General features: G+C 41.1%; 1 protein-coding gene across 1 annotated transcript in view; it reads right to left on the bottom strand.

Annotated features, from left to right (window-relative positions):
* The window catches only part of GFRA4 (GDNF family receptor alpha 4), a 668,764-nt gene that overhangs the window by 15,709 nt on the left and 640,634 nt on the right, over positions 1 to 12,421 (bottom strand). Inside the window, exon 6 of the mRNA XM_089653371.1 lies at positions 11,458 to 11,567. Within this exon, the coding sequence (XP_089509497.1) occupies positions 11,458 to 11,567 (110 nt within the window). The remainder of the gene's footprint in view (positions 1 to 11,457; positions 11,568 to 12,421) is intronic.

Raw genomic sequence — 12,421 nt, 5'->3', positions numbered from 1 at the left:
CATGCATGCTGCTGATTCTGTGTCATTGAATCACTCATTGAAAGGGGCATGTTCAAAATAATAGCAGTGTGGAGTTCTATTAGTGAGGTCATTCATTCTTTGAAAAACAGGTGGCAATTATTGCCCTTATTTAAGGAAGGAAGGCAGCAAATGTTGTACATGCTGGTTACAGTGCATTTCTCTCTGAAATTCTGAGGAAAATGGGTCGTTCCAGACATTGTTCAGAAGAACAGCGTACCTTGCTTAAAAAGTTGATTGGAGAGAGGAAAACATAAAGAAGTGCAGAAAATGATAGGCTGCTCAGCTAAAATGATCGCAAATGCTTTAAAATGGCAACCAAAACCTGAAAGACATGGAAGAAAGCGAAAAACTACCATTCGAATGGATAGAAGAATAGCCAAAATGGCGCGGACTCAGCCAACAATCAGCTCCAGGAAGATGAAAGAAGGTGTAGAGTTACCTGTGAGGACTGTTACAATTAGAAGATGCCTATGTGAAGCCAAGCTATCTGCAAGAAGCCCCGCAAAGTCCCACTGTTGAAAAAAAGACATGTGCTGAAGAGGTTATAATTTGCCAAAGAGCACATTGACTGGCCTAAAGAGAAATGGCGCAACATTTTGTGGACCGATGAAAGTAAGATTGTTCTTTTTGGGTCTAGTGGCCGGAGACAGTTTGTCAGACGACCCCCAAACACTGAATTCAAGCCACAGTACACTGTGAAGACAGTGAAGCATGGTGGTGCAAGCATCATGATATGGGGATGTTTCTCATACTACGGTGTTGGGCCCATTTATCACATACCAGGGATCTTGAATCAGTTTGAATACATCAGAATACTTGAAGAGGTCATGCTGCCTTATGCTGAAGAGGAAATGCCCTTGAAATGGGTGTTCCAAGAAGACAACGACCCCAAACACACCAGTAAACACACCAGTAAACGTGCAACATCTTGGTTCCAAACCAACAAGATTGACGTTATGGAGTGGCCAGCCCAATCCCCGGATCTTAATCCAATAGAAAACTTGTGGGGTGACATCAAAAATGCAGTTTCTGAGGCAAAACCAAGAAATAGAGAAGAACTGTGGAATGTCGTCCAATCATCCTGGGCTGGAATACCTGATCACAGGTGCCAGAAGTTGGGTGACTCCAAGCAACACAGATGTACAGCAGTTCTCAGAAACAGTGCTTATACAACCAAATATTCATGAAGTGATTCAAAGGAAAGCAAAATCTTCAAACATTTCTTAGTTTATATAGTGAATGTTTGAGTTTGTAAAGAAGAATACAAACACTGCTATTTTTTTGAACAGTCTAATATTCACTTTTCTTCAATTTTTTTAGAGGAACAACACAAATTTGATGTATTTTTCTTCATGTTCTGATTTGGAATAGAATGTGTCGTGTTCCCAATGCATTTGTGTGTATGGAAATAAAAGCTATTAGAAGGATTTTGAGCTTTATTCGCTTTTTTCAACACACTGCTATTATTTTGAACACAATTGTATGTGAATAACAAAGAACTTTGCAGGAAATGTTTGTTCTCTTCTGCACCAGTGTAACCATTAAAACCCTACTCCAGCAAAAACTTGTAATTTTTTACAGGATTTTTTACAGGATCTTTTAGCATCAGGACAGGAATTTAGTTTTGTAAATTCCCAATTGGACCCTTTCAAGCACTAGTTTTCAATCTTAGTGAAGCCAGGGCAGGTAAAATTCTTCAGAAACCTTCCATGCCTCAACAGTAAAGAAAATGATCTTCACATAAGAAAAATATGGGAACATTGGACATTTTAGAGGTGTCCTCAGGAGAAGCAGTAAGAGTAAATCTTTTAATGAGGATTAGAGATGAGCGAATTTTTCAAAAATTCGATTCGGCTGATTCGGCGAATTCCAGGAAGAAATTCGATTCGATGCGAATTAATTCGCTATGAAGTTAACTTATAAAAAGGGTTTCTAGGCTTCAGAGAGCCTTTAAATTAGTGCAGAACACTGTACCTTTAATTTAAATGCCCTTGGAGATGAGGAAGGAGAAGGAGAAGGATGAGAAGAAGGAGAAGGATGAGAAGAAGGAGAAGGAGAAGGAGAAGGAGGAGAAGGAGAAGGAGAAGGATGAGAAGAAGGAGAAGGATGAGAAGAAGGAGAAGGAGAAGGATGAGAAGAAGGAGAAGGAGAAGGATGAGAAGAAGGAGAAGGATGAGAAGAAGGATGAGAAGAAGGATGAGAAGAAGGAGAAGGATGAGAAGAAGGACAGTTCTGTGACAGTTTCTGTCTATTTCTGACAGTTCTGTGACATTCACTCCATACAGCGGTTTCAACCGCTGTATGGAGGGAATGTCCCAGAACTGTCATAAATAGTCTATTTCTGACAGTTCTGGGACATTCACTCCATATAGCGGTTGAAACATTGTATCTATTTGTTTCCATAAATGACATTCTGCAGATACACTTAGAGGAGCTCTGCAGATACACTTTTTGCCGGCTTGGAATTATTCTTATTTTCATCCTACTTCTTCTTCTTCATCCTCATCCTCTTCTTCTTCTTCTGAGGATGAGGATGAGGATGAAGAAGAAGAAGAAGAAGAAATAGGATGAAAATAAGATTAATTCCAAGCCGGCAAAAAGTGTATCTGCAGAGCTCCTCTAAGTGTATCAGCAGAGCTCCTCTAAGTGTATCTGCAGAATAGAGGAACTCTGCACATACACTTTTTGCCGGCTTGGAATTATTCTTATTTTCATCCTACTTCTTCTTCTTCTTCTTCATCCTCATCCTCATCCTCTTCTTCTGAGGATGAGGATGAGGATGAAGAAGAAGAAGAAGAAGAAGAAGAAGTAGGATGAAAATAAGATTAATTCCAAGCCGGCAAAAAGTGTATCTGCAGAGCTCCTCTAAGTGTATCAGCAGAGCTCCTCTAAGTGTATCTGCAGAATAGAGGAACTCTGCACATACACTTGTTGCCGGCTTGGAATTATTCTTATTTTCATCCTACTTCTTCTTCTTCTTCTTCAGCCTCATCCTCTTCTTCTTCTGAGGATGAGGATGAGGATGAAGAAGAAGAAGAAGAAGAAGTAGGATGAAAATAAGAATTCCAAACCGGCAAAAAGTGTATGTGCAGAGTTCCTCTATTTCTGACAGTTCTCTGACAGCTTCTTCACATGTACAGCGGTTGAAACATCTGTATCCTAAATGGAAACTAATATATACAATGTTTCAACCGCTGTACATGTGTTCCTTCTGTCAGAGAACTGTCAGAAATAGCGGAGCTCTCTGCAGGGTCACTTTTGCCGGCTGATTGGGAAAAATCCGATTCGCGCACCCGAAGTAGGCAAATATTCGGATTCGCCGCGAATCGAATTTTTCCTGAAATTCGTATCGAATTCCGGTTCGCCTGGTTCGATTCGCTCATCTCTAATGAGGATATCTGTTCCAGGGAGAAGTGTCCAAAAGGGGAATTCTTCTCACTTTTTTGGCTTCAGGCGAGCAGAAGGGAGGTCGTAGCTCAGTGGTTGAGAACCACTGCTTTACAGCCTGATTGTTACTCCTTCCAACATGCCCTGGCCCACCATCAGTCCTTCAAAATCTTCCACGCCTCAACAGTATAGAAAAAAAAAATTATCCTCACACAATTACACCCTGGTCACTCTGGGTGCGACTTACCATGTGATTTTCCATGCCATGCAAGTTGCAAATTGCATGGCAAGTCCCACCCTATTGTCCGCAATTAAAGCAGTCATATCGGTGTGATCCCAACTTGGTAGGAGCCGCACCAATTTTTGAAGTAGTGCAGGCACTACTTCAGGTGCGACTTGCATAGACATCTGGGCAGATGTCTTGCAAGTTGCCCCTCAAGTCAGAATGACATCTGACTTTGAAATCATGCCACTTCACTGGAAGTCGCATGATTTCAAAGTCAGATTGGTGTGACCAGGCTGTTAAAGTACTGGACATTTTAGAGATGTCCTCAGAAGAAGCAGTAAAGGGAAATCTTCTAATGAAGATACCTGTTCCAGGGACAAGTGTCCAAAAGGAGAGTTCTTCTGACTTTGGATGCAGGCCAGCAGAAGGCAGGCCATAGCCCAGTGGTTGAGTACTACTGCTTTAAAGCGCGATTGTGACTCCTCTTGACATGCCCTGGCCCAACCTTCTGCCTATAGTTCTCTTGCTAAATTTTTCTTCAGCTGCCCAGAAGTGGGTGAAAGGAACAAAAAAAATATATAATGAACAAATTATAATTTAGAGCTTGGTGCTGTCCTTGGCACAGGCCCATTTGTACCACTATGGAAGGCACAGTCCATACCAAAAGCAGGAGCCTTGGATTAAATTCAGAGACTCTGGACTGAGTCATGGGATGGGTGAGGGGATTGTGCTATAGAGTTAAGCGAATTCCAGAACTGAGGGGTATTCTGGGCAAACAAGGTCTGCTTCCAAATAAAGGTCCTGTGAGGAGCACTGTGGTCATTTTATCATTACACTAGGTTAAATTGGACCTTTGTCAAAGAATAGGACTTCCTTTGCTCTGACTCCTTCCCCCTCCCTCTTACACAGCTCCAATTTTAATTCGTATTAATACATACCTTTTTAAACTTTCTCTTTTCCACTTTTTTCTTTCGCTATAGTCTACTAGACAAGGATGACTTGTGCATTATGATATCTGTGCTCATGCACCAACACGCCACTGTATTATGGGACCTGGCATAGCCCTGTGGCATTTCTCCGACTGCATGGATATTGGTCCAAGATGGTGGTGTCGGAGTAGGGTTAGGAAGAAGAACATTGGACTGGAAGGAGGAGAATTCTGGACTATACTGTATGGAGTAGTAATTATGTTTTTTTTTTTAACATACAAGAACAATTACCAGGAAGTGAAAATAAAGTTTAAGGTTTAGGTAGGTTGAAGCTTTATGTTTTAACAAAACGTGTGTATGTGTCTAGTAAGGAGAGGCAGCTGATAATAAGCAGCGTATTCAGCGAGTCTCACTGCTCCATGCTGTGACTAGGGCTATAGAAGTCTATCAAGGCATAGCAATCTGCGCAATCCCAAATAGTGAATAGAATATGGTGCCAACATTATTAATACGTGACAAAACAATTATTGATCTAAAGGATGCTCTGCTAAACACTAAAGGTTTTTCACAACACCTAAATACAGGCGTACCTCGGTTTACGAACGCCTCGGTTAACGTAATTTTTGGTTTCCATTGAAAATAATGACTCGGTTTACAAATTTATTTCCCAATATGAACGGATTAATTGGTTTTCAATGCATTTACAAATTTCTGTTTAATCATGTCCCTGTACAGTATTTATACCTTTAAAGTGCACTTTATAAAGAGTTTTGAACAGATAAGACTTTTTTTTACTTTTTTCTGACCTCCGAAGCTAATTAATTGGTTTTCAATGCATTTATGATTTTTTTTTAATCATGTCCCTTCCTGCCTTTTAAGTTCACTTTATAAAGAGTTTTGAACAGATAAAACATTTTACTTTTTTCTGACCTCTGGAACAGATTAATTGGTTTTCAATGCATTTACAAATTAATTTTTAATCATATTCCTGTACAGTATTTATGCCTTTAAAGTGCACTTTATAAAGAGGTTTTTTAATCATGTCCCTTTATGCCTTTTAATTTCACTTTATAATGAGTTTTGAACAGATAAGACTTTTTTTTACTTTTTTCTGACCTCCGGAACGGATTAATTGATTTTCAATGCATTTACTAATTTTTTTTTAATCATATCCCTTTATGCCTTTTAAGTGCACTTTATAAAGAGTTTGAACAGATAAAACTTTTTTTTACTTTTTTCTGACCTCCAGAAAGGATTAATTGGTTTTCAATGCATTTACGAATTAATTTTTAATCATGTCCCTGTACAGTATTTATGCCTTTAAAGTGCACTTTATAAAGAGTTTTGAACAGATAAAAGACTTTTTTTTTACTTTTTTCTGACCTCCAAAACGGATTAATTGGTTTTCAATGCATTTATGATTTTTTTTTTTAATCATGTCCCTTCCTGCCTTTTAAGTTCACTTTATAAAGAGTTTTGAACAGATAAAACTTTTGACTTTTTTCTGACCTCCGGAACAGATTAATTGGTTTTCAATGCATTTACAAATTAATTTTTAATCATATTCCTGTACAGTATTTATGCCTTTAAAGTGCACTTTATAAAGAGGTTTTTTTTTTAATCATGTCCCTTTATGCCTTTTAAGTTCACTTTATAATGAGTTTTGAACAGATAAGACTTTTTTTTACTTTTTTCTGACCTCCAGAACGGATTGATTTTCAATGCATTTACTATTTTTTTTAATCATATCCCTTTATGCCTTTAAAGTACACTTTATAAAAAGTTTTGAACAGATAAAACTTTTTTTTACTTTTTCTGACCTCCAGAAAGGATTAATTGGTTTTCAATGCATTTACAAATTAATTTTTAATCATGTCCCTGTACAGTATTTATGCCTTTAAAGTGCACTTTATAAAGAGTTTTGAACAGATAAAAGACTTTTTGTTTACTTTTTTCTGACCTTCGGAACGGATTAATTGGTTTTCAAAGCATTCCTATGGGAAACCGCATTTCAGTTTACGAATTTTTCGCAATACGAAAAGTCCCGCAGAACGAATGAAATTCGTCAACCTAGGTACGCCTGTAAATCCCAAATGGACAAAACAGTGTAGCGCAACCACATAAAACAATCATGTGAATAAACATGTAAATAAATAAATTGTCCATCTATTCTCCAAGTGATAAACAAATGTCCCAAAAATTCCACATCATGTGAAAAGCTCTTCTACATCTTCGTGTAAACACACCATTGGTGCTTCAACTCCCACCACATGAACTGGCCACTCACCTCAGTGACTTCAGAAGTAAAGAAATTTTTTAGCAGTATAGAAGAAACTACGAGTGGATGAAAACATTTATTGGATCAAAAGTCTCTCCCTTAAAGAGAAAGCGCTTATGACTTACTGTTAGTGCAGTATTCATTAAACTGAGGTGAGTGGCCAATTTGTGTGGTGGCGGTTGAAGCACCACTGGTGTGTTTACACGAAGATCTAGAAGAGCTTTTTCACATGATGTGGAATTTTTGGGACATTTGTTTATCACTTGGAGAATAGATGGACAATTTATTTATTCACATGATTGTTTTATGTGGTTATGCTACACTATTATGTCTTCATCACATCACGACTTGATTACTGTAACTCCCTCCTCACTGGCCTGCCTCGCCGCTGGCTATCCCCGCTTCAGTCCATCCTGAATACGGCTGCCAGACTCATTCACCTTTCCAACCGCTCCATCTCCGTCACCCCCCTCTGCCAATCCCTCCACTGGCTTCCGATTGCGCAACGGATCAAATTCAAAATCCTAACACTGATGTACAAAGCCGTCCACCATACTGCCCCAAATGACATCACCGACCTAATATCCAAGTACTGCCCAGCACGCACACTCCGCTCCTCACAAGACCTCCTTCTCTCTAGTTCCCTGGTCTCCTCCTCCCATGCCCGCCTCCAGGACTTCTCCAGGGTGTCACCCATCCTCTGGAACTCCCTGCCCCAACCCATCAGATTATCACCTACTCTCCTCTCCTTTAGGCGCACCCTGAAAACCCATCTCTTCAGGGAAGCCTACCCCACCCCCTGCTAACTTGCCAACCTCCTCCACTCTTCCTACCACCCCATCCCCCACAGCTATCTCCTCCTGTGCTACCATCCCCTCCCTCCTAGATTGTAAGCTCGAAAGAGCAGGGCCCTCGATCCCCTCATGTTTTGCATTGTATTGTTGTTGTTCTGTCACATGTTCTGTCCCCCTTTGTAATGTACAGCGCTGAGCGAACTATCAACGCTTTATAAATACTGTATAATAATAATAATTTGTTATGGCTATAGAAGACCATACAAGTGCTATGGGGCCCAGAAGCCCTGTTTTGCTATACTTGCTCTACAAGTGAGTAGGGATAACATCTGGCAAATGCATTTGGAAAATAAATCGATGTATACTTAGTTAGGGAATCTCTGTTTTCTGCTATACAAGAAATTAATATTCAGTATTACTGAAGGAAATGACTTTGAGAAGGGGATTAGAAAGGAAGGAGGGCCCTCAATGATTTTACTATGTAGACAGATACAGCCTTGGCTGTGAATCACCTTTGTTGTCGATTTGTGCCAGAGCTGGAAAGCTCATCTGTTAAAAAACTGGCCTGTAGATCAAGCCCCAACTGCTAACTGGGGTTGTTGCCAGCGGCAGCTGTGACGGGGAGAGGCCGGTGCTGTTTATGACACGCGTAAATACCATGAGACAATCTGTGTGATTCCTTCATATGGCATGCCTAAATGTAGAGGACAACGCAGCTGAGACAGAGATGGGGAGTGACACCGGGATCGGTCACACTGCTGTCTGCCCAAAATAAATGTTTGTGTTATTGGCAAGGTAAAATGTCACTGTGACTTACTTAAAGCAGCCAGTATATAAAGGGGATGGAAAAAAAAATGGAAACCTACCAAAACAATGAGCATTTAAGTGAAGACATACAGGTTGATGGCTAGGTAGCAGAATGTATAAGCTCTAAATGAAGTGTGTCCAGGGGCGGACTGACAACTCATGGGGCCCCGGGGCAATAGGGGATCATGGGGCCAGTTTATAAAGGGGATGGAAAAAAATAATGGAAACCTACCAAAACAATGAGCTTTTAAGTGAAGACATACAGGTTGATGGCTAGGTAGCAGAATGTGTAAGCTCTAAATGAGGTGTGTCCAGGGGCGGACTGACAACTCATGGGGCCCCCGGGAAATAGGGGATCATGGGGCCAGTATATAATGGGGATGGAAAAAAATAATGGAAACCTACCAAAACAATGAGCTTTTAAGTGAAGACATACAGGTTGATGGCTAGGTAGCAGAATGTGTAAGCTCTAAATGAAGTGTGTCCAGGGGCGGACTGACAACTCATGGGGCCCCCGGGCAATAGGGGATCATGGGGCCAGTATATAAAGGGGATGGAAAAAAATAATGGAAACCTACCAAAACAATGAGCTTTTAAGTGAAGACATACAGGTTGATGGCTAGGTAGCAGAATGTGTAAGCTCTAAATGAAGTGTGTCCAGGGGCGGACTGACAACTCATGGGGCCCCAGGGCAATAGGGGATCATGGGGCCAGTATATAAAGGGGATGGAAAAAAATAATGGAAACCTACCAAAACAATGAGCTTTTAAGTGAAGACATACAGGTTGATGGCTAGGTAGCAGAATGTGTAAGCTCTAAATGAGGTGTGTCCAGGGGCGGACTGACAACTCATGGGGCCCCCGGGAAATAGGGGATCATGGGGCCAGTATATAATGGGGATGGAAAAAAATAATGGAAACCTACCAAAACAATGAGCTTTTAAGTGAAGACATACAGGTTGATGGCTAGGTAGCAGAATGTGTAAGCTCTAAATGAAGTGTGTCCAGGGGCGGACTGACAACTCATGGGGCCCCCGGGCAATAGGGGATCATGGGGCCCCTGTGTCCTTGCCCACACTCAAAAAAGCCTATAAAAAAGGTACCAGGGGCATCTCATGGGGCTCCCTACTGACCCCGGGCCCGAGTGCACGAATGGTCAGTCCGTGCCTGAGTTTGTCTATTAACATATTGATATGCAAGCAACATGGGGCATCTAACAGAGTTCCAAAGAGGGTAGACAGTCATTGACCACCCTTCTTTTATTTGTTTTAGATATAATGGTGCAGGGTTAAGTCATGGTGTTATTGGTGGGAATTAGGTAGCTGGTGCTGGAACCTAGATCTAGAAATAGATGATAATCTTGTGTTCAGATTGCTGTTATTGTAATGTTAGTATGACCCCTGTGCAGCATCCCATTGGTAGGTAGGCTGCGTCTGCAAACCGAGGGGTCATCACTGTAATAGTCGGTTCTGTAGGCAAAACTCTGAACTGGAGATTGAAGTTCCACACCATAAAATAATATCCAGAAAGTGGTTTATTAGCTTAGTGTGGTCATTACCATGTTTGCTTGAAATTGCCCCCCTTCATCAGGACTTAAAAAATGTAGGGTTGACAATCTGGAAATACTGGGGTATCTGATGAAGTAGTTGGTGTACAGTCAGGTACATAAATATTGGGACATGGACACAATTCTAATATTCTTGGCTCTATACACCACCACAATGGATTTGAAATGAAACAAACAAGATGTGCTTTAACTGCAGACTTTTGGTCCCTTAACAAGTGGGAGGCACATATGCAAACTGTTGTAATTCCTACACTGTTCACCTGATTTGGATGTAAATACCCTCAAATTAAAGCTGACAGTCTGCAGTTAAAGCACACCTTGTTCGTTTCATTTCAAATCCATTGTGGTGGTGTATAGAGCCAAAAATTTTAGAATTGTGTCGATGTCCCAATATTTATGGACCTGACTGTATGTGTTCATATAGTGCAACACAGTACTGGTTTCTAAAATGGCTATGGTCTTATGGGTGTCTCTTTTCATTAAACAGAGGTGTCCTGTTGTCTTCCATCCATTATTTCCTGTTGTGGTGGCCCAGCAGAAGATACCAGGCAAGACTCCAACGGAAACAAAAACTTGAGGGAGAATGCAAATTTTCCCCAATCTGAATAAAAAGGGCCTTCATTGCTCTTTGCATGCCTGCTGAATAGATTCTTCTTACTTCCTGTGCCTGTGACACAACAGGAAGTGAAGGGTAGTGTCTCCAGTGGGGAAACTAAAAAAAAGGGTGTGACAGGAACACAACTTTAAAGTAAATTGAACAATTTTGCAAACCAATTTTTTATATCTTTTTTTATTTTACAAATGACTACATAGGACAGGGTTCACTCATGCAGTCATTGTAATCTGATCTTCCTGTTTAAACCCCCTTATCATGCATCTAATAGAAAGGGAGCGGAACTGGTGAGGCACTGCCCATAGATGGGAACATGGTGGGCTAAGCTACTAAGTGACTGGTGGGAGAAGGCACAGAGCAAGCTGAACTGCTGCATCACTGTGGGGGGGGGGGGGGGAGAAGCTGATCTGTGTTGTCACTGCTTGGAGTGGGCAAGCAGGGTTAGCTGACCTTCTGAAAGAAAAACTTTGCTTTTTGAACTCTGAGAATGAATTGCTCAACACTGCCTATAGCTACAAAGGCCAGTGAGGGCTTGTTTTATATCTCAGTCTATGGACATAGCTTGGATACAGATTCACTTTAGGATACACTGTTCTTTTTTTTCATTTCCTTTATATTAGCATTTGAAAATAAACAATGTAATAAAAAAGGACAGGAGATTTGACTCCCCATGGTCCTGACAAAGGCAAGCAAAGGGACACACCCGGCCCCCAGGCGGCAGTTTGGAGACCTCTGCTTGAAAAGATGGATATTTGAAAGCCATCTATTTTATTAATGCAACATTTGTTAATATAATGAAGCAGCATAAAAGCGGCAAGCATCCCACAGAGCATTACCTATAATTCCTGTGTAAGCCATCAGGCAAGCAGCATAATTTTCCTGCGCACACCCAGTCACAGAGTGCGGTGAAGGCTGGCAATCTAACTGGAACGCTGCTAGCCGGGACCTGAAAAAAAAAGTTGACAGTGTTAGTAGGGCCTTTATGAATTACTAGAGCTTTTGACAAATATGTTATTGCTGTAAGGAATACACTTGACCATCACAGCTATATGAGTTTGTTGGACATCCTATTTCAAAACCATAGTCATTATTATGGAGTTGCCTTCCCCTGTTTGGTGCTGTACCAGCCCCCACTCTTTTACAAAGCTTTCCCACAAGATTTTGGAGAATGTCTGCGGGTATTTCTACCCATTTAACTACAGTGGGGAAAATAATCTCATCATTAGGTGAGAAAAGGTGCTTAACTTCCTCTTCAGAGGGAAGCTGGAGGTAGCTGGAGGACTACCCACATTTGGTAGAGTAGGGCACGTAGGTTGTAGTTATCCTGGTTAGTCACTAGATGCCCTTAGAAGTGGCAAGTGAGATTCAACCTAAAAGTTGGTTGAGTTAGGTGCCAGCCATGCCTATTAGCAGATGTGCGCCCTGGGTGAGGGTATATTAGGAAGGTGTAGAACTTCCTGTGGTGGGTGGCAGCATATATGTATGTAGGCGGGAATGCAAAATTGTTTAGCTTACCATTAAGGAGGGAGCTGGAGACAATTGGAGGACCACTCGCATTTCTCTACTATGGACACCCCTCTTGTAGGTGAAGGCCTCGTGTCTTGCCTCTGCCCTATGGTATGGGCTATGGTATTTTTGACTTTCATAATTAACTTTGTGCTCTTTGTACATTGGTATGATACTGTTCGAAACTGTATATTATATGCTGCTGCCCATCTGGTAGGCTGACCTGTACTCTGCATTCATTAATTTAGTAAAGAGTCAACTTGTGTGGGCTACTCCTTCCTCTAACGGTCCTAT

Source organism: Staurois parvus, unplaced genomic scaffold (assembly GCF_062004578.1).
Source record: "Staurois parvus isolate SC_StPar_1 unplaced genomic scaffold, SC_StPar_1.0 ptg000708l, whole genome shotgun sequence".
In the NCBI taxonomy this organism is placed as follows: domain Eukaryota; kingdom Metazoa; phylum Chordata; class Amphibia; order Anura; family Ranidae; genus Staurois; species Staurois parvus.
This window is presented reverse-complemented; position numbering and strand designations above follow the sequence as displayed.